Source organism: Melozone crissalis, unplaced genomic scaffold (assembly GCF_028551555.1).
Source record: "Melozone crissalis strain CALT ecotype California unplaced genomic scaffold, PUWL_Pcris_2 ptg000004l_1, whole genome shotgun sequence".
Lineage (NCBI taxonomy): Eukaryota > Metazoa > Chordata > Aves > Passeriformes > Passerellidae > Melozone > Melozone crissalis.
Genome location: NW_026535782.1, coordinates 18,936,177 through 18,959,287, shown reverse-complemented (window position 1 = coordinate 18,959,287; position 23,111 = coordinate 18,936,177). Strand labels below are relative to the sequence as shown.

Below are 23,111 nucleotides of genomic sequence, written 5' to 3'. Positions count from 1 at the left end.
CTAATCATTCTAATTTCTTCTATGAAGTATATGTCAAAAACTGAATTAACATGTCAAAGAGAAGGTAAAGACAAATTAATATGAAAAGGGCTTTCTCCTACAATAATCTAGTTCAAGGTGAGAATCTCAAGGGATCCAGTGGCAACCATCCTTCCACAATATCCCACCAGACAGGACTTTGCCCTTTGGCCAGCATATGTCAGGGCTCTGCGTGTATCATCAGAAATTCCAGCAACCAGCAGAGTTCTGGAGCAAAGATCTGAATCTGTCAGCTCCTGGGTTTACTGAGACAATGCTGCTACATGCCTCACTGACCACAGTTACGTTGAAAACAAGAAGCCTTTCATCATTTATACCTCAGGCACTGACTCCTGCCAATTGGTATGTTTTTGCTCTGTCACTGTTCTTTTTGCAGGTGGACAGTCAGTGAACAGGAAGAATGGTCAGGCAGGTGGGCAAAGTGCTACTTTCATATAGAAGAGTTTCACTATACCCTGTTCCATGTGAGCAGGGCCATAACTGCACTGCCCTGAAACCTTTACTAAGAGGGGTAATTTCAGCTTTTGTGCTTCTTTCAGGGCACAGCAATTGGCCTGGGACATCATAACTGAGTTCACTCACACCACAGAGCTATTATGCCATCATGAGAACCAGTCTGAACTGCGTCATTTCGAAGCCAGCCAGCCGAGTCAGAGGATGTTTCTCTGGCATCCCACAGACTCCAGCATCTCAAATATGGTATCTGAATACAAGATTATGTCACCTATTACAGACACATTGGCTAACATTCAAGCTGTTGAGAAGTAAGAGCAACTTGTTCCCATTGGTCTTCCTGTATGAGCTTCTGAATTACTCACCATCATCCGGAAAGTGGTAAAATTATATTTATGACTACTACGTAAAATTCAAACAAGACCTTTATTTACATTAGGTTTTCAAGCAGTGGGTGTTGCAACATACATAACAAAATTTCATACTACATTTTTTATAGGTAATCAGGTTGAAAAACTGATCTACAGAATCAATTTGTCAAAACTGGCTAAGCAGAAAATATGTTAACTCGGCTTAAGAGTACTCTGTCAATTTTACATAATTTTCTATCGTTCAGAGTATTTCTGATGTCCTGGTTATAAAAACAGAATGCTCATGCAGGTTAATTTACACTGAACTCTCTAGTAAATTTTACGTTCTTCACTTGTTCAGAAGAGCATATCAATACTCTCCCCGCCTTGTCTCACAAAGCAAGTATGAGTCCAAATAGGGAGAAAACTCAGGAGATTTTTAACAAAAGAAAAAAAACCAAAACAAAAAAAAAAAAAGATTTAGCAAGACAAGGAGTCAGAACTCTCATTCTGTGACTAAGTGAATTAGAATCTTTCATTCTGTAGAAAAAAAGTTGTACTGTAAAGATTAAGCAAGTTCTTTTATTTCATACTAGCATTACGCAGCAACCAATATGAGTGTCTAGGTAAACAGAGACTTTGTGAAATGTTTTGCTGCAAAGCTGACCAGTAATGCACACAAATGATAAAGTCATCAACTCTGCTTTTTGCCAGAAATAAAAAAAAAAGGCTTCAGGAACAAATAACACTGATTCATACTGTACTGTGCTCAAGCACTAGTAAACAAAATCTATTAAATTACATGGGTGGAAAAAAAATCCAGAGCAGCTTTGTTATCTTAGTTGTGACACCTTATTTAAATTTCAGGCATTACTTCTTTATATCAGCATAAATATGTAGCCTTCTACAGGTTTTATGATGTGGTTACAAACATAAAAATGTTATAGTAGAAAGCAAGAGCTAGTTCAAGGAATTCCAGACTTTGAAATCAGCAAGATACAAAGCTAAAATTCATATGTTCCTTTTCAAGTTATGAATACTTTCACTAAAACATAAATATTTTAACATATATTATTTTTTCTGACATTCAAAATTGTAAAGTCAATATGGCAGAATTATTGTTAAAAGCACATATTTACAAATATTCTTTTTTCCATACATAAAGTATTTGGCATAATTATAACAATCTTACTGCATACACAACTGTTTGCTTCTTTTTCACATAATGGTACACTCCTTATTAAAATTTACCAATTATGTACAAAAATACTTGAACATTTATTATAGAAAACTTCTATAACTACTGTCAACAGCTTGTAACTGCTGAAGGTTTAATTGAGAGAATATAAAAAAGTGGTCACTTTCTTCCAGTTAAGCTATCAACAAATCAAACACAGCTAAGATCAACATGAGCTTCCCAACAAAAGAGGGAGAATATTTTTAACAATGTGATTTAAAATGCAGTTCACACATCTGTTCCCAAGCACATTTAAACAGTCAATAAAAGAAAGAGGATATAAAACATACATACAGAAGGTGCTTTTTTTTTCTTTTCCCTCCACATTCCTATGTCTTGGCATTAGCTTTCCAGAGCTCTTCAGATGCCAGTCACTAAAATACAACCTAAGGCTAAACACCATTTTCAACAATAAAGATGATGGTGATGAACTCGAGCTAAAAAGCAAATCAAAAGCTTGGCTCCAATGGCTCATACACATCCAAGGAACTGTTCAGAATTTTTGTTAGATTTTTACAAAATTATTAATGACCTTTGTAATTAGCTTTTGAAATATATGGATTGTAAACCAGCCATTTGTATTTTTAAAAATTGGCTTATTTAGTGAATTGCCTCGATAATAGTCAGTACTGACTCTTGTACACAAGTTAAAGGAACAATTGAGTTGTACCAATTTCACACACAGATTGTATTTTAGGGTGAACTTTCAAGAACAGCAGAGAGTATTCACTAGAAAACTCCTGGTTTTAAAAAAAACCCCTAAAACTAAAACAACAACAACAAAAAATACATTAACAGGAAGAATAAAAGTAAATTGCACCTCAAAAAGAAAAGGGATGTGTCAGGTACATACATGAATGGCACAAAACTTTTTTGGGATTCACCAGAATGGTGTTGTACGCTGAATGATACAGGTATTTTTCCATCTTAAAAGTAACATAAGCCAAGCGTGTGTTTCAAAAATTCCAAACCACATTCTTAGAACAGTCCTCTGCTGTATAACTTGCATTTTATCTCAGTTTTGCCACATACATTTGAAATGACCAACCTGTTCATCAGGTAAGAGAAACAACTTTCAGCCTACTTGCAGAAACATCCTAGTCTACAGACTACTTTGTTAGAAAACGTGCATTTATCTCTAGTAGTAAAGATCCAGTCAGTATATTCTGCATTTTGTAAGAAGCATTCAGCTAACTCCGATGAGAGTTGTAGGGTTTTAGATTTTTCAAATAAAAATAAAGTACAAATAAAAGCATTTATCAGTATTCACCACCATGAAATTAAAAAAAAATCCTCTCATTCATGCTTCCTGTAATATCTGGCAACCTAAATTAGTAATTTCATTTCAAATGTGCAACATAATATTAATAAGCATTTTGAAATTACTCAAAAGAAAAGGTGGACAAAATATTAAAGTGCCTAACTAAATGACTTTTACCATTTTTAAAAAATATTATTTCTCAAACAGTAACGAATGTGTAGCAATTAAATATAAAAGTGGCTTCTCATAGCTGAGAGACTTTGCGGGGCAGAGGCCTGGGCCGGGGAACCTGCTCAGTCCTCCTGCTGCTGTTTTCCAGGTTGTTTGGCCGAACCAGCTGTGGCTTGGGCGGCAGTGCCGGGGGGTCTGCGGCGGGCGGGATGGAGAGGCTGTGAGGTAGAGGAACGGGGCGCTTCAAAGTCCGCTCGTACACGCTGTAAGGTGGCGGGGTTTTGCTTTCTTTTCTCACAGGTTCCTCAGAAATGCTGTAGCTTGGGACAGTCACTGCTGGTTCGCTGCCTTGGCTTTCAAAGCCTGATGTTTCTGATGTGCTACATCGGCTGAGCGAAGAGATGCCGCTGCTGTAACTCCCTGACAGCGCCGGGGAGTTGGATATGAGCCCCGAGGAATGATACTCCACTGGAGACGGTGTGAATGATTGCACAGACCCCTGCTCAAAAGAAAGGGCAGAAGAAGAATTTACCTGGCACCCAGGAGGGAGAGTATTTCTCTGCTCAGACTGAAAATATACACAAACACAGTGCACGTAACTCTGAGCTTTGATAAACAGAAATGGTTGTGCCCCTGTTTAATCAAGACCTGGTAAGAAACTGATAAAAAGCTCATTTCAGTAGTGCCTGGGTACACCTTAGATAGTGGACATGCCAGTAATTCTTATAAGTGGAAATAAAAGTGCTTTTAAATGTTATCTTACTATCATAATACCCTTGAAAAATCTGTAGGTCTTTAGAATACAGCCTTAGTTTTCCCAGCTGGAAGTGGAAAGCATCACTGGGCACAGGGCATACCTGGGGGTATCCTGCCCCCTAACGCCAAAGCTCAGCCACTGCTGCTACTGCAGGCTCTCATATCCCAAATTCGGTTTCCAAAGCTTTTCCTCACAGCTTTTAGTGCATTGCCGTGCAGTGAAAAGTGCACTTACATCATGGCATCGTTTCTGAGGTACTGTAAAACCAGTGTCGGGGAGTAGCACAAAGCAGGTATCAAGGTAAGAGCCACTGCTGGGTGCCAGCCCCCTTCTCTGCTGTTCCTGCTCCCATTTGGGGCAGCAGCAGAATGGCAGGAGATGACAGCATCACCACCCTTCCTCTCCCCCATCTCCCAGGTGTTCCTTAGACATACAAACACAACACACCACGTGTGCCTCAGGGAACAGGGCCATATGGAGGACACAGGTGGCCAGAGGCTGCACCAGCAGCCTCACAGGTCAGTGAGGGAAGGTGAGGGACCAGGAGCTGAGGGCCCAAGCAGCAACAACAGTGCTGATGACAAATAAAAGGCATGGACAATAAAGGTCTACCTAAAACCACTGAGCAGTTCAGTCCACTGAAGCAACTTCAACTGAAAACTGTCAAAGGTTAGCTCATGCTTTCCAAGTTAAATTTTTTTTACAACATATTTAATTTTGACTGGAGTAATCTGAGACAATCCCAACTTATTGGCCTCAAGCCTCAGGCTAAAAAAGGGATGGAGAAATCAAAATAAAGACAAATTTCTCACTCCCGTTCTTGTTAGACTGGTTGATGCTCAGTTGCTCAGCTTGAGGTGAGAGTGGGAGCCATGCAACAAGGGACAGGAGTGGAGGAGGAGAGGGGCAGGGGTGTACAGAGCTGGCTGCACTGACTTTATGCTGTTGAGATAATTTTAGTTATCCATCTAGGACTGGATCCACAGAGCACTGAAATCAATGGAGAAAAAAACTTCATTTATATCGGTGGGTTTTGTTCTACAATGGTTTTCTCTGGTAGCTCACTGTTAGAAGAAAGGCTAAAATCTGAGCCCTGTGTATGACTGGAAAAGCAAAGCAAGTTTTATTTAAAGCTTAACACCTGGTGAAGACATTTCAGAATTTCTCTGGAGCCTGTTTAACTACTCGTTTGATGTTCCATTCCTCTGTATGTGAGGAAGCTCCAACTGCACTCCCACTCTCACAAACACCCACAGTCAAAGCTTTCAAATAAATCATGTATTTGGCTCCAGTTCCAAGAACACTGGACACTTGGAGTAAGTGATCATATAGAAGATTTAGGACTTTTGCTTTTGTCATTCACAACAATGGCAAATATGTAAAGCCTGCATGGGCAACCACTTAGTTCTGGTAAAACAGCACAGACTACTTTTACCAGTAGCAAGTAACAGTCTAGACACTAAAACAGTCTCAAAGTGAGATCCAGCAGTTCTCAGAAGTATTTTGGGCCAGCATTGCTCTTCCAAGCAGCAAACCATACCTTGTAAAATGCTTAAATTCTGTCCAGACCTATAGAAGAAGAATGTTAGGACAAGCTTCAAACATCCCTAAGAATCATCAGTGGTCAAGCCAGTATGCGTCCGTTAAGGATGAAAAGGAAGGGTCACTCCTCTTTGGACAAGATCTGAATGTTCTAAAGAGCTTCCTAGGAAGCAATTAGGGCAAAACTTGGGATTGGTACTCACTTCAGCAGAAGGGTAATAGGACTATGGGGCACTCTGATGGTCAGCAGAATTGCTTTGTTATGAATTTGGACCACTGTGCAGACACAAGTTGTAATGTTACAGGCTTATGGGAAGGCAATCAGGACAATGAGTGTAGACTTGTAATTAGGGACCTCAAGGGGAAGGGAGATACTTTGGGGTGCTGGTCTCCTCCTCAGGCAGCGTGTATCTCTGCAGTATTAGTTAGGCATTGGGTTGCTAAGGAGTTACTTTGACAGGGCTGCTTCCCTCTCTCCTTGCACCTGAGTGCCTGAAACACCAGTCATGCTCCTTTCTATTTGCTCTCCTTCCATGTTGTTGACTCTTATATTTCTACTTGCAAAATCATCTCTGCTTCAATGGGGTGGCAGAGGCTATCCCCAAGACCAATGACATGTACTCTGCCAGCACTAGGGTTTGCCTGGAAGAAGCAGGCTGCATGTTTGTATGCTCCAATGCTGTGGAAAACACAGATTTCCCAGTCAAGTTTTCCAGAAAAAAGCTGGTACCAATATGTGGGTACCAACATATGCAAACATCTTGAAATAGAAATGAAATCTGCTTAGTTTAGCCTGGATCTTAAATTACTTTGGATGTTTAACTACCAGAGAGGAACCAGTGCTAATTCACAGCCTATGCTTAATGTGTCCTACTGGCAGATGTCAAACTACTTGCATCTTCTTCCAACTGCTCTGGATCATCCTGCAGAGGAAAAGGGTATTAAAATGATTGAAGCAGGAAATACTGTCTAATGAGCCTCTAATCTTACAGCTCTGAATGCTGGAAGAATAAAACCAATGGGTTGCACAACAGGTTTTCCTGGCACCTCTCCTTCTTCCATGCTGGAGACAGAATACTGGTTTCTGTACAGTATTTGATAAGAAAAAGAAAACATAATATAATCCCAAATAATGCACATTAAATATACACCATCTACCCCACCACACATGAGATCTGTCTCACAAAGGCAACTAATGGCAATAAGACAGTACCTTCATTGGTGATTTTCCAGCAGGAGAAGGGGAAACAGAGGCTATGTGTCTTGCTGGTGATGCTGTAAAGGTAGAAAGATTTCAGTGCACTTGTGGCATTACAATTTTCACTAAGAAATCTTTTTAAGTGGATAGTCAATCATTTGATACATAAGCATAATCTAGTTCTCTTGGTCGATGGCTGTAAATAGTTTTAGAGATTTTGTTTATTTTGATTTGTTCTCTGGGTTATCTTGCAGTGCAACCAAGTACAAAAAATTTCTGCATCTGCCTTTTCTGACAAATTTTATATCACTTTAAATTGATTTATAATCTACTAAATGATAACAAGTTAAAAAATGAGTCAGTATAACAACTTTTCCCTTTTTGTTCTTAAGAAATATATATGTATTTGTAAGTCAAATAAGGAAAATTGAAAATACATAATATACTTATATCAAACATTTACCTCCAAATATACTAGGAACATGACTGGACAAACTCAGAGGCTTAAGTATAATACAAAAAATGTTTACTCACTCCTTTTAAAACAATTATATTTATAGTATCACTTGAGCAGCCTTTCCTTTAAAAGGAAATTAATCTTTTGAAAGCCAAAATGATTATAGTAACTGATGTACTTTCATAAATGCTGTGCATTTTCTCGCCAGTAAGATTCTTTGTGGTTAATGATCATTTCTGATTGCTAACCTCCAATTATCATAAAATCAAAAGACTAAATTTGATCATCCTTCCTCATACTAACATGAACTGTCTGAAACTGCTCATTTCATTAGTGAAGGGGCAGAGTATTGGAAACTGCAGAGAACATTAACGAGATGAAAATACCCACAGAGGGTAGTTCTACAGCCTTTCATGTAAGAAATCAAATAATAAGTTAACCTGCCCAAGAAGTTCAACATCAAACAGAGTGGAAAGAATCTAAGCCCTCAAGTACTGGAACTTTACCTGAGATGTCCATGAACTCACCAGTCTGTGCAGGTCTTGGTGGTACAGGAGGAGATATAAGCTTTCCACTTTCTGATGTGCTTCTGGCTTCCTTCCCACTGTCCAGGCTCCAGCTGCTGGGGGTGGTGTTCACAGCTGGAAGAGAATGAACAAACTGTCATAGGCATCAACACTTCCAGTTCTCTGACTTGCTTTTATCCATGACTGTAAAAACAGCCAGAATGCAAGCGCCTAACAACATCTGCACTTACAAAGCTCTTAAAGAGCAGCCATCAATGTCATGGATGCCTGATGGATGCACCTGGCCCTCAGGCCAGTTTGTGACCAGCAGTGGCAGCCATCAACAGCAGCAGCAGCAGAGATTGCACTCTCTGCGCTGCAAATCCAGCCACAAAGGGAGATAAGCTTGAAGCCTTTTAATATAATCAGTTTATCTTTGCACCAGACTCCTATTTAGAGGTTTCCAGGCAGGAGGGAATAGACTATTCATAAACTGTTCCCATTAACTCATTTTATATACAGAAGGGACTAGAGAAAGAAACTCTCCGAATTCATATCGACCTCCTTCATAAAGCTTTCTGTGCTAACATTCCTGTGTTACCTGAATAGACTACCAATCCAGAATTGAGAGAAGATGGAAAGAAGGGTGCAAAATGTAGGGAGTAAAAACTGGAAATTTCTTCTAAAAGTGTCTGACAGCAAAAAATATCAAATTAAGAAATTATTATGGACTGAGAGAATTTCTGTACACTTTGTATCTGTGGTCAAGGATCTCTGCTTGATTATGTAAATTGACTACCACCTTGACATGCATAAAAGTGGCTGTTTTCTTTGTCTGTTACCCTGATCAAATTCTATGATTGTAACTGAATGATCCCATAAGGTCTGGAACATCTTCCTTGATAGAACTGGATTATCTCATGTCATCAAGATGTCACCAATATTGGAAAGAAGTCAGACAGAAGGAGAGGGCATTTAACATGGGCAGGATAAAAGCTAATTTGAAAAATACAACTCCCATTACACTTCTTAAAAACAAAAAAGGAGTTGAAAATAACCACTTCAAACCTTCCATTCATTTCCCAAATACTCCACCAAAAAATCCCCCACCTTAAAAGCCTCAAACCTCTTGCTTTGCCATGACACTTTCCTTCTTGTTTACTTATTTCAATTGTGAGTAGAGAATCACATGCAAGGACCCTGTATTTATTTACAAAGATGAAACAAAAAAGCAAAGTATTGCTGCTAACTGATGGCATCAATTATCACTATTGTAGCAACTCTGAGCTCTCAGACTGCAGCCCCACTACACACCAGACTTAATACAATAAGTACAGTAAAAATAACACTAATCTCATATCTAAAACAATATTGTTACAGTATAATTACACTTTAGTTGACCCTGTGACCAATGAACAGAATAATCTATTTTCCAGAGGATCATTTTGCTTTGTTATTGCCAAAATATGCAATACAGTATTTGCTTTTCAATGCAAGCTGTCACCCAGCATGGCTTTGCCCTCATCCTAAAAATCACCTGGCACCAGACCTAGGTACTTCAAATGCCTGAATCTCTTGACAAGCCAATTTTTTTTCTTTTAAGTCATCCAAGCAGTCTATTTTTTTGGACTGCTAAAGCCTTCAGGAGAGAATACTTCATTTTAACAATTCTGTGATGTACTTGGCTGCATGGGCCAGTGGAAAAGTTTTGCTATTTCCATGTTAAATTATTTCATATGTTTTTCAGCCCTGTGAAAAAATTCCACCTGTGTTTTCATAAAAATGTAAACTCAAAATAAAACCCAGCTTTTATTAAAGAAAATCTGATTCCTGGTCAGTACTTATTACAGTATATTATTAAAAGTTACTTTCTATACATTTATTTTACTATATCCTTTATTCAGCATACCACAAAGGTACCAATATGAAATGATGGAGCATATAATTGATGTGAGGCACAAAATGAAATCATGGCAAAAAATTACTATGCTAGCAATATTTGATTTCCCCATGTTCAAAATTATAAGAGGCAATCTTTTTTCTATGGAAATACATATATTTCCCATTTACGCTAATTAAAAACAAAACCCCCATAATGCAAGAAACAGCAAATTGGTGTTTTCAATCCAAGTGTAATCAGAAGCACACTGAGTTATATTTGATAAATGGGACTTGCAGGTACCAAACTTCAGGATTCTGTCCATCTCTTTACCTTCCCTTTGCTCCATTCTCCAGATCTGGCTTTTCCCCACATATGTCTCTCTTGAGAAGCAGAAAGAACAGGTCTCACAGGCAGCCTGATGAAACCTGCTGCTCCATCACTCCCTCCTGCAAACTTCTGGGCCTAATTTAAGTGTAAAATACAGTCCTCCCCTCTTTGGCAAAGTGTTTTGACACTTAGATCTATTAGCATAATTTATTTATTTCCTTAGAATGTTTTGACACTTGGAGATGACAGTATGCACTCAAAAGAGCAGGCACTCTACAGGAACATGATGGAGTAATTAAGTTTTCATTCTTCAAAGATTGGCATGTTGTAGCATGTCTGCTTACCTTTGTCAGAGCCAGGCAGATTGGAATCACTTCGTGGCAAAGCACCATCTCCAATATGATTAAAGAGCATTCTCTGTAAATTGAGAACAGCATGGTTTACACATAGCTCCTGCTGTATTTCAGTAGCCTTTCAGAAAACAAATATATTTTTTTATTATCCCCTTTCGTGCCCAGGTCTGCTTAGGAGGCAGAGTGATAAACATCACATAAGAACATAAGCAGTTTAATTAAAGTATGTGTATACAGATAGGGAGTAGACTAGTTTTCTGAAGATTGCACACACAGAAATTGGTGGGAGGATTATTATGTACTGAGTTCTGACAGTTTCCAGCACCTTAAAAAACATAAAAAAGCTAATTCCTAAAGAGATATCTTAATAGATTAATTAAAATAATTGCAATAAATTCATTACAGAATTAGGATCTGAACAAGATAATATTCAAGTTATGGCTGTTACCTAAGAAAAGCATTATGTATTGTTTTCCAACCCTGACTTTTTTTTGGTAGCAATCTTCTTACTTCTCTTGTGGATAAGAGCTGACCCATAAAGCACGTTTGTCTTTAATTTTCTTAATATCCATTTTGTTTACAAATCACAGTAAATGTATGGAAAAGAAATTCTACCATTGATTTAATTTGGAGCATTCAAATAATCCATGGGTCACTAGTTTGTCTTGAAAACATATATAAGCAGCATACAGTTAATCCTACAAGTAATTCAGACATACTTTCCAGAGGAAATGGCAACATGCGGGGGTTTTCTTACTTTTTTTTTTCTTTAAAAGCAAGATCAGATGATCAGTGAAATCCAAATAAAATCCTATTCTTGTGTATCTTTCCAGCGTTCACAGAGCACTGTGCCAAGTTGGTGAGGCACTATGCTGGGGTTCCACAAGATGGCAAACCCAGCTGCAAAGCAATCATCATTGATCTAATATGTTGCAGCTTTGTGTCACAAAATGAGGAACAAATACTTAGACTCAATTCAACTTCGCTTTAAACATCTCAGAGACAGAATGCTTTTGGTACACTTTAAGCTACAGTAGGTGTGCTGTATATCATATGAGAATCATTCTAGGTCAGGCAATATCTGTTTTTCTGGAGTTACCATTAAACTGAGGTGTTAAACCCACATATGTACTCTGATGCGACAGAGCATGACCATATGTTCCTGCCTGGTCTGGATTGAGTGTCCACTGCCTAGTGAGCCTGCAGTGCACGAGGATGTGATGGACAAGTGTTGAAGTCCATTTTCTGTTGCAAGGGTAAAGAGCAATGGCTGAAAAAGCAACTGAAATTGGAGGAGATAAAGAGACAAAAGCTGAATGAAATACAAAGAAACAAAGACGTACTAAAAAGAATGAGATAAAAAAACCATATGGAAGAACAAGAGCAATCACAGGATGTTTAATGACACACAAATAAAAACTCCAAAAATGTGAAATTCAAAAAGCTTCAATAGGAAGAATAATAGTGCAAAAAACTAAGGAGGCTTGTTGACCAGTCAATGACAGCAGCCATTCCTCTTCAGAGTACGGGAAGAGCTGGAGAGACAATGTACAACTATTCAGCCAGAGATCACAAAGCAAGCACAAATGGATGTTGACTGAAAACAGCTGTACATAACCTTGAGCATCAATTTCAATGAGGAAGTGGATGAAAAACTGCTGTGGTCTTGTTCTGTGAAATCCATCAAACTTCCTTAAATAAGGTAGCTATGGCTTGAAAGACTTGAAGTTCAGGACTTTGCCCGTGAATCTCACCTCTCCTGGCTGAAACACTAATGTGAAAATTGCTTTCATCAAGATGTATGTAACAAAGTAATTCATAAATGGGTGGTCCTTTCCTCTCAGTGTGAAGCTCCAACCAACGCTGTTGAAGTGGTGTTAGAATGAAAGGAGGAAGGACAAGGAACAGTTTGAGCAGCTAAATTTAAATGAGAGTTGCAGATAGATAAGATATCTCCTTACAATTGTCCTGAGGAATTCTTTTCCCCTTCTTTATCAGAAGGCAGAGAATCAGGATTTTGTTTCTCATCACAGTCCATTTTTACTGCTGAGGGAACAGCAGAGAAAGAAATTTCACCTTTCCCTGGAAAGATATATCCTTATTTACAGTTATAAGGGCAGAAAGAAACTGTCAGACTTTCTCATCTTTGAAATTTACTTCACTGTATGAGCAAGGAGATTTTCTACTTACCCTCTCATGGGACACTGAGGGTAGAGACAGATTGGGAGACTTTCCTGCTGGGCGAGTCTCAGAGAGAGCGGAGACTGGGCCTATGAGCTCCTCAGCCTCCCTTATGCAATCTCGGATAGAGTGGGGGACAGAAGTCGCATTCCACTTGGCAAAGCAAGAGTTTGTAGTCTGGGAGCAAAAATGGGACAATTTTTCTTTGCGGCAAACTGTAAAACCGCTTTATCTAAAGAGCATCTCCTGATCTTTCCTGTCTGTTGTTTTGGCTCCACTACCACTGATGAAGTGCCCAGTAGATCTATCTGCTCTAAGTAGTTCCTGAGAAGTGTCCTTCAGTCTGGCTAAGCCTCGGTATTACTTCTTAAGCCGTCAGGTAATAGCATGAGGACTTAAACAGAAAAGAGATTAAAAAGTAAATCAAGAGCCAATTCAATAACCAAAGAAACAAGGGACAAGAAAAGAGCTAGTTAGAAACCAATAAATAATTTCTAAAATAAAGAATCCTGGAGCTGGTTTAAAATAAAGAATCCTGGAGCTGGTTTTTGTCAGTGGTAAAACTTCTGAAAGACATGAGAGTGTTGAAAGGACAGCTTTTAACACTGTATGTGTGTTCTCATCTTTTTCAGCTTCAGCAAGAGGTGCATTGTGTGATGGCAGGGATTAAAACAGCAGCTGTGTTAAAGAAAAGCACTTTGGAAAAATAGGTCCATTAAGAAGAAAAGATGAAATAAGGACTCAGTATTGGCCAGCTTACCAAGTTCATGCTGAATTTCAGAATACTCAAAAACCACACATTTCATACATACAGACCTGTCTAACAGTATTTTAAGGCAAGAACACAATACATCGTTTTCTCTGGTGTAACAAAATGTCTATAATTTTTTTCTGAAACTACATTGGAAAATAGGAGTTGCCACATGGAATGGGTTATTATCTCACAGTGGCTATGATTAGATTTCTCAGAAGGAAAAAAAGGGGAGCTCAACTAGGACAACTGACATGATAAGAGCTTTTCATTCTTTGTCTTCTTCCCTAGATGGAACAAATGCTTGTTTTTCCAACAAGCTGTGTCATCTGGTAAGTCTCTGCATCTCTCTCTCACTTCAGTAAGTAAATGTAAAGAAACAGACCTACACCTAAAGAAATCAAGCAGAAATATGACCAAGCACTATGTACTCTATTCACATCTCTTACATCTAAAACATTTTAGAGTATTTGCTTATAAAGCTATTAAAAAAATCCCTTGAGAAGTTACAAAAGTGAACAGGCACTGAATCTGCTCGAAGTCCAGCATGCACCTTTATTGTCTTCCTAGCTATCTGTGCTCCAAGGATTCCCAACAAACTTCTTACCTGAGAAGTTTCCAAAGGAGTCGGGTAGATGGCACTGCAGGGCCTCTCTCTGGGAGACAGGCAAGAGTTTTCTCGGGAATGCTTATGTTTGTCAGACAGCAGAGGAGAAGCTAGAATATAAGTGTGTCTAGTGATTAAATTCATGCAGTGAAATTCAAGACATTTCAATTCTATGCTTATGACAAAAAAAATCCTCTGTCTCTAATAATTCAGATTCCTCAAGTAATTGGCTAAATACCATGTCTGACCAGTAACATCATGCAGAAATTCAGCTGTGTAACACATCAAGAGTCATTTAATACAGTTTACCACAGCAGAGAAGCACTGACCTCTGGCACTGGATGGAGCAGAACTGGTCACATTAGGTGAAGCAGAATGAGTAGAACTCAGGCTTGAGGTAGATGGACTAGGCTGTGCATAGAAGAGATGTTGTTGTTACCAGATCACTTTTACTGGTTTGGCAAACAAAAATTTATAGCATACTTTTCACTAGAACAAAAAACTTTAACTTCTTATCAGTAATTCAAAATAGAAAATCAGTATAAAAACCCTTAATCTAACTACACAAAGATGTAACCAAATAATAAATAGAAATATAATTATTACAGTAAAATAATTACCACAATGTAACAACTGTACAGAAAAGTCTATGCACTGTCAGATCACTTTGTATCATAGTCAATTGCTACTTACTACATTTGTAAAAAAACTAATGGTCTAATTTAAACAAGAGAAAACAGTTACATAAAAAAAAATATTTCTAAGTGAATGAGTTTAACACCTCACTTAGACTTGGTTTTAAAAAGAAACATCAGCGATAGTTATGAGATTTCTGAATGAAATAATAGAAGAATTAATTTAGTAAATAGCCTCGTGAGAAAGATTCTGTACAGTTTGAACAATGACAATAAATTATACCTGCATGTTAAAAACTTCATCTGAGCTTTCTGACTGCCCAGTGATGTTGCTGACTTCAGCAGAAGCTTGGGATGACAGCGATGAGGAAGAGTAGCGATTGACAGCTGGGTAACTCAGGGGGCTATCATAAGAATAGTGAAATATAAAATGGTTAACTCTAATTGTCAGTCATAATTTTTCATGTGAGAACAGCACATGTTTATTAATCTTTAATTGGGGGTGGGAAGAGAAAGAAGGAGAGAGAGAATACATATACCAGCTATTCAAGGCTGAACACACTTCAGCCGGACCATACAAGAAAGCAGGCACATAACAGAAGTATTTATGGGTCATCTTCCATGGGTAGCAAAAATATGTGATTACTAATATTTAACTTGCCTGCGTCGTGGTATTACCCTGGCAGCATCAGGGCTCATAGAAACAGGTATAGAATTTCGGCATACTCGAGGACTTCCATTTGGGAAATGAACAGGGCTAGCTTGTACACAGGCAGAAAAGTCCTGGTGAGTCAATAAAAGAAGATTAATTAAAATTAACATAATATCTTAAGCATTTCATAAGATAGAGATTTGTAGATAACTACATATAAATGTAGTTACATGGTATTTTGGATCAGCTTCATCATTAATAAGAAAAATATTTTAACTTTTCACTAATGATAGTTAAACATTACTATTAGTAAAACATGACTACTTTTCTCTGCATAGTATGGGAAGTTTATGTTTCTCTTTGCAGTACTGCAAAAAGGCTACAAGCTGTAATAGGGACAAACAACCAAAAGATGTCACTGTTTGTTGCTTGAGAAAATATACCAGCCCTTAATGCAGCTGAACAGTCTTCTGGTCTATCCTTGCACCTGCTCATGTGAGTACCTGTATTCCCAAGCTTGACTTCATCACAAAGAACTGATCCACCAGCTTTTTGTGCAATGGCCTCATGTCCTGTGGCACCACCTTCTCGTGCACTGCCAAGCCAAATTCTAGAATCTGGGCCTGCAGAAAGGGAAAAAATATTTTTGATCCTTTTTCTTTAAGCTGTCATCATCAATTAGGATACAAAAAAAAAAAAAAAAAAAAAAAAAAAAAAAAAAAAAATCCAACACCTATCTAAATCTCTGTAGATAGAGATTAGAGATAGAGATTTAGAAAGACCTGTAACCAAAAAAAGGCTAGGACCAAAAGAGGATTTACCCCCTCTTCCCATTCAACTTCCCCGAAGGTTTCACCTATGCAAATTCAACTGTAATGTTAAAAAACACTATGGATAACATAATGAAAAATCTGACTTAATGGGAACTTTACAAAGGAGTAGTTCTAAAGCCTAAATAAAAGCCATTTTCTACAAGAACAGTTGTGAAAAGCATGAAACAACAGAAATTTTCAAATCCTCTGTAATATATTGGCAATGAATTCCATGGTCCCCTATCTTATTTCAACTCCCCAGAGACCTCCATAAGCGGTGGCCTGATGTATATCCTTGACACAAGGCATGACATGCTTCAGAATTAGTGCTAAAACCTTAATCTTGCTCAAATTTGGTCACGTGCATTCAAAATATTGAACTGGTTACATGAGGAGTCAGAGAAACTCAGATTTAAAAACAAAATAGCTAGGGTGTTCTGTAATATCTTTGGATGAGAGCTCCTGGCTGATGTTTTCAGGCAGCCTGCGATCAGGCACGCAGCTGTACAGCATCCCTGACCTGGGGTCAGGACTGCAGCACATCCATGCACACACAGAGCCATGCCAGCCCTTCCAAATGCTCTGTGTTAAATCAGCTCTGGGTGCCAGAGAGGGTTGAGCTGCTGTTGCTTGGAACCCTCATTTTTGTTACAGGAAGTTATAAACTCCAGTTTTATATTGTAAACTTAGTGAGATTAACCATAGCTTGAAAAAGTTAAGTTATAATGTCAATTACTACACATTGTCTCAGTGAAACTTAAGTGAGGTCATTGAATCTGTTCTGATTTATAACATCTGAGAACCTGTCACTTGGCTGATCTGACCAAAAGATCCCACAATGCTGATGAAAAACGGAATTTCCATCCTGCCAAATTCTAAGCTGGTAATAAAATTTGAAACTTCAACATGCTGCATAGAACAAAAATAGATAAATGCCAGTTAAAAAAACTGAAGTATTAGTAAGATCTTTGATTTTAAAATATTCAGCATTTTCAAATGGAAAAACTTCATCTTTGAGGCTGGTAGGTGATTGGCTTATAAATGAATGGAGAAATAATGCAAAAAACATATAACACATAGAATACTCATATGCATAATTTGTGTTTATCTTACTGCCTACCCACTTTGCCAATTAGTTCTATTTATCTTTCATTGCAATAAGATTTTGAATGCTTTTTTGCTCTTAAAGCAAACCTTGTAGTGAAAATACTTTCCCTAATATTGGTAAAATACAAATATATGCCAAAGCCATCAAATTTTTCAATGAAATAAGGTTTATTCTGTCACAGTGATAAAATATTTTGTGCAAATATTTGTATATGAGCATGACAAGACAGGCCTCTCACTCAACCTTTATTTTACACAAACCAGTTTGAAATTATTAAGTTGATAATGGAAAGGACTAGGGAAAATATATTCGCATGGCCCAGAAACCTGCTTGTATAGAAAGTTACTCTCTTCTTGGAATCTAACTCAGAAAACATTGAAGACAACAGGGCAATTATTAACCTCTGATATTTTTTATTTTATTTGGAGACATTTTTTGGTAGAACAGCTGAACAGGCCATCTTGTCAATCTTTTCCCCACTTTACCTGCTCAAGTGTAAGTTCTCTTAAGCGTGTGATCTTCTCTCCATCTTCTGGATGGTTCAAGATGTATTCTTTGACAAAGAACGCCTAAGCACAATAAAATTACAAAGTAAAACAAAGTGAGTAAAAACACACCACTTTTATTTCTTTTTTTTGAAAACAAGTTTCTAGATAACATTTTCAAATGTTTTCTAAGTTCCTTTGAACTGCAATAATTGATAATACATGTTAAATAAGTAATTAATCATATAGTCATTGGTGGAGACCATTGGCAAAAAAACGTAGCCACTAGTGAATGGATAGGTTCAACATTTCAAAATATGAAGGTGCTGAAATATGAAGCTTTTTCCCCATCAGAAAAGAAAAAAAAATACAGGAAATCATTTAAAGAGGAAAAAGAGGGAAGAAGGAAGACAGAATCAAGAAGGCAGCAGATAGTCAAAGGACACTTTTTAAAAGTTGGAAGTTGCCTTAAGGGGAGGAAGATAACGGTAAAGACATGGTGACTCTTTCCTCAAGACCAAATGCTCCAACAGTGACTGAACTTTAAACTTCGTACAGGGCAGAAGGAAAAGCAGGTGAAATGGAAAAGCATTTACAGAAAACAGGATAGCAAGAAAGGTAGAAGAACTGGCAAAACAACAGGTAGACATATAAAGACAGAAAAATGGACATGCAAAAAGAAGAATTAGAGAGAAATGGAAGAGAAAAAAAGCCTCACAATTATTGCTAACAGTTTTGATGTTTACAAAACAAACTGCTGAAAAGTCCTATTTCAATACAGTGAGAGACAGAGGGCAGAAGAAAATCGAAACATGAACACTGTCTAAGAGATCAAGAATTACAGCCAAGGACAATAATGAGGAGGAAGCTAGAACCTTTGCTATGCTTGTGAGGAATGGAAGCTGTGTAGAGACACTGAGCGAGCTCTGACACTGCTAATTCAAACCAGACATAGTTCTGACATGACTGTATTTCTCCAGGGACTCCCTTCATCGTGCTTCACTATGCTAAACAGTTTTGTTGTTGTTTAAAGGCAGTTAGGAAACATAAAAAATGTTACTGCTTTGCTTCGGTCTCACAATTTTCCTAACACTGCAGTTTTGATGACAGATTCTAATACTTTGCTGGACTCAATTTCTTGTAGTTTAATTAAGATGCAGTTTTACCAAGTTTAACACTGTTGAGTGAACACTGAATCTCTCAGCCTTTGAGACAAGTGGACAGAATGTTATTCAAATTGACATTTTCAAGGGAAAAACCAGCAGACCCAAGTATCTCATAACACTATTTGGAGAAGGAAAAATCAAGTTGGGCTGCAAAAAAACACTAATTCTTTCTTTATACTGAAGTTTCATAATTCCACAGAATTTTGTATAAATACAGCATCCCAAACATTTAAGGCTTTCCTAATGTGATTCAGAAATGATAATAATGAGGAACAACTGTTAGAAACAAATCCAGTGCTACACATTTCTAAATTGTATTTATTTATTTTAATGCCTTTCCCCCCTCCTCCCAAAATAGCTTTTCTTAAAACTTGGAAAAGAGATACAAGAAAGATCAAGAAAATTATGATTCTTTAAGATAATGAACTTCTTGTTGAGAATTTATGTGTATGTGTATATATATATATATATATATAAAAAATAAAATATATATACATATATATATACATGCATATAAAAACTAGAAGGTCTGCACAAAAAAAGCAAATTTGTTAGTTGGCCAGAAGTAACTCCTAAGCCAGAACAGGCAGTGTACTATAATAATTTACTTACATTGAAGTTAATTGAAAATTTCAAAAAAAATCACCGAAGAATGCAGGGTTAATTGTGAACTGAGTCATCTCTGGAGTAAGTTTATGGTACTATCTACTGCAAAATGGTTATTTCAACAAACCACGTCACTAACATTACCTAAACCAAAAGTGCAATGTAGGTATAATTACAACAATTATTCATACAGCATTTTCTGTCCTTAATTCATACAGAGGAGCTGCATCTGTACAGGGAAAGAAATAGGATTTTTAATAAACAGAAAGTAAATTGCTTACCTCTTGGTATCTAGCAACTCCACCATTAACTGCTGCATCAATGACCCCATTTAGACACATTGTGAGAGGGTTAATGTTCTGCATCTGTCGAGTTTGACACTGACTAATCAGTGTTCTTAACTGCTGGTTTTTATTTTCTAAAACTTCGATAGCATTCTCAAGGGGGCTCATTTCCACCTGAAACATGAGTGAGAAGCATTGCAAACAACTTAATCTTCAGTTGAAAGATGAAATATATTGGAGGTAATTTTTGATTTCTTAACATAAAACAATATTATTCTATGTCCTAGAGTAGTTTGAGAGACAAAGAATTTCTCAACTGGGGGAGAGATTTGATTTTATCATGCAATCAATGATCAAAATAATCAACTGTCATTCTTTTGTAGATTCATTATCTGTCCTTGAGAGATGACCCAGCCCTTGTTGCAAAACACTAACATACTTTTAGCCAGTGGTGGAACTCTTAGAATTCACAATTAAACCGTCCTTGGTAATTACCCAAAAGAGGCTTGGGGTCAGGGAGCTTAATCACTTTAAAGGTAGAGAGCAGAGCTCAAGTATTGGTGAGTTAGTTTCCTCATCCAAAGTGAAGTTATCAATGAGACTTCATGGATCAGGAATTTGTATGCAAGCTTTGAGCTAAAATAATGATCAAGTTACAGTAGAAGGCACCTTGAGCAGGATGTGCCTCTCAACTCTCAAGGGTGGGGAAGTTCTTTCAACAGGTAGTGTGAACTGCCAGAAAAACCAAATGCTGAGTGCTGGGAAGAGTACATGCTTGCAGCTGCCTATAATTTACCAAAATATACAAGCATAAATCTGAGTCATGACCTCATACATGCCCAGGAAAAGTTCTTGCAGTTTACTTTTGTAAATGGTGACTGTAAGGGTAAAATGCTAGTAAACTGAAGGTCTTTATATCACTGGTCATATTAACCTAGTAAAGACTGAGCAGGAGACAACTAACAAAATTTTTCATGTCACATACATTTTGATTTTACTAAACTCCACCTTTGTTTTCTATAGGAGAATATCAAGACGGTGACATTTTCCTGCTATTATAAAACAAAAACACAGCAGAGTTTTAGAGAAAATCGATGGTACTATGGTATCCTTATATTTAATGGGATTATTCTAAGACTAGCTTTGACAAGAAGGAAGAAAGTTACAGATGCTATGTATACTCCAGGGCTCAGCAATTGACCAGTTATTTAGAGATCTTTATAGGAGAGCCCTCCTCAAATCTATCTAGAATCTATTTAAGGATTTTTTAACTAATAGAACAAGGAAGGAAGAGGAAATTCCAGTGTGTCAATAACGGACTGGTACATTTGCTGAGTTTTAAGTAATTTACTGACATTAAATGTTGCCTTTGGGTGTCCGTTATTGTTCTCAACTTCTTTTTCCTCAGCTGTTTAAATGAATCCTAAGGGTAGTTCTTAAAAATACTTTTCAAGACAAGAGAAAGCAGACAACTCAATATACTTTGTAAATAATTTTGTTGTAGCCACCTTGAGAACTTGGTCAAAAAAATTACATATGTGTAATAAATCTTAAAGCAGTTCATTGACCAACATATGATTAAGGAAGTAAGCCAAGCCACAATATGTCTTGACACGAGTCTCATACTCACCACTTCACGTTTTTCTACTTCAAACCAACGAGATATTCCAGGTAAACTCTGCACCAAGATCAGTGTGGTTCTCTCTACCCATAGACTCTGAAACATACAAAAGCAATTTATTTCCCTATTTGACTTTGTATCTTCCTTAATTATTACCAGTTTCCTTTATGAACACCTTCACTAAAGTAACAGTATACATTAAAAAAAATACTAACATCCAAATTCTACTGAAATGTAGAATAAGTCAATGACACTCGCTCTTTTCTTACTTTCTAGGTCCTACTACTAAGCAATAATTTCTGCTCATTCTTCACTCTTAAACTTTATTATATATTGTCCCCAAATCTCCAAAAGTCACCCACAACTGCATTGGTATTTTAATATTTCTTTTCTGATCTAACATATGAGAAGAACAGGAGTTCTGAAGCAGAATAACTTACAGATCAGAGAGCATGATTAGGTTTCCTTTGAGAAGCCCTATTCAAGATTCCAGAATGCATAGCTGATGAGAGACTCAAATATCATACTGGTAAACACTTTGTGTCAGAGGTTTGTAAAATGACAAATCAACACAGAGGATAGTGCTTACAAAAAATATATGTAAGCTGTACAGTTAAAACAAAGCTCAAACACATCAGAAGACAACAGTGACTCAATTTAGCTAATTTATTATCCTTACAGTTTTTTCTTCTAAATTAATAACAAAATTATTATGGGATAACTCCTTTTGTCAGACTGAATACCAGAACATATTCAGCATCAGGATGTACTTCTAGCGGGTAAGAATTAAAATTACACCAAAAGATGAATTTTCACTGTGACATTTTTAGTAGAAGGAACAGAAGTGATTTACCTATTAGGGAAGGTACTATTGCATTTCCCTGAGACAATCTCTAAGTTCAGAGGTAGTTTTTAGTCTTGATATCACAGGAACAGATCATTATGCTGCAGTTCAGTCAAAACTGTCTCTCCTTGCTCTAGAGAGAGATAGCTTTAGGCAATCCTATCCATACCCCATACTACAACCTTAATGTTTTCCCATCTGCCTGAGAAACTTTTCTGAGACTGCTCTGTCCAGTTCTGCCTTCTATACAAAACAACGCAAAAATACAAAGATAATTTTTTCAATTTTAGTCACATTTACAGCAAAACCTCTGCATCTCCCATATATTTTTGATACTGTTTTATTAAAAATACGAAGTGAAATACTCAAACCTGAGATACCATCTCCTCTAGAGAATTTGATGTACCACACTCAGCTGAATAATGCAAATGCAGATGATTTTTCAATGAGGCAGCTTTTGTTGATGTTACAAACAAATCCATAGGTCCACTAGATCAGGAAAGGGCATGATACTTTACCTTGAATTCGTTTTCCTTGTCCTTGGTCCCTTTGTGAAATGGTCTGTCATATCGGAATCGCCAGATGTGATTTACTTTGTAAAAGCTCTTGATATTATCAGGAATGCCATCTCTCTGCAAAACTTCCTGGTTTTCTGGAATTGGTGTCACTGCATAAATCTGCAAATCTATGCGTAAAGAGTTAAGGCTATCCCACTTCATTCAAATTAGCAAAGCATATTGACTCCTGAAGCATTACAGAAGTAAAATTCTTTAAAAAGCATGCCTCATAAAATGCTTTTATACTGTTAATGGTTTGGGAAAGGAAC

The 23,111-nt window shown here is 37.3% G+C and overlaps 1 protein-coding gene across 4 annotated transcripts in view; it reads right to left on the bottom strand.

The window, feature by feature from the left end:
• Positions 1 to 899: 899 nt before the first annotated feature.
• The window catches only part of DOCK4 (dedicator of cytokinesis 4), a 223,559-nt gene continuing 201,347 nt past the window's right edge, over positions 900 to 23,111 (bottom strand). For 2 of the 4 annotated variants that reach the window (XM_054280760.1, XM_054280769.1), the window contains 14 exons: positions 22,804 to 22,970; positions 21,451 to 21,537; positions 19,818 to 19,994; positions 17,765 to 17,848; positions 15,863 to 15,982; positions 15,369 to 15,490; positions 14,991 to 15,111; positions 14,402 to 14,483; positions 14,073 to 14,182; positions 12,724 to 12,891; positions 10,525 to 10,597; positions 7,993 to 8,106; positions 7,024 to 7,085; positions 900 to 4,010 (listed from right to left, as the gene is read on the bottom strand). In XM_054280760.1, coding sequence (XP_054136735.1) covers positions 3,585 to 4,010; positions 7,024 to 7,085; positions 7,993 to 8,106; positions 10,525 to 10,597; positions 12,724 to 12,891; positions 14,073 to 14,182; positions 14,402 to 14,483; positions 14,991 to 15,111; positions 15,369 to 15,490; positions 15,863 to 15,982; positions 17,765 to 17,848; positions 19,818 to 19,994; positions 21,451 to 21,537; positions 22,804 to 22,970 — 1,913 coding nt within the window. In that variant the 3' untranslated portion in view covers positions 900 to 3,584. The remainder of the gene's footprint in view (positions 4,011 to 7,023; positions 7,086 to 7,992; positions 8,107 to 10,524; positions 10,598 to 12,723; positions 12,892 to 14,072; positions 14,183 to 14,401; positions 14,484 to 14,990; positions 15,112 to 15,368; positions 15,491 to 15,862; positions 15,983 to 17,764; positions 17,849 to 19,817; positions 19,995 to 21,450; positions 21,538 to 22,803; positions 22,971 to 23,111) is intronic. The other 2 variants (XM_054280777.1, XM_054280786.1) reach the window with 1 other exon arrangement.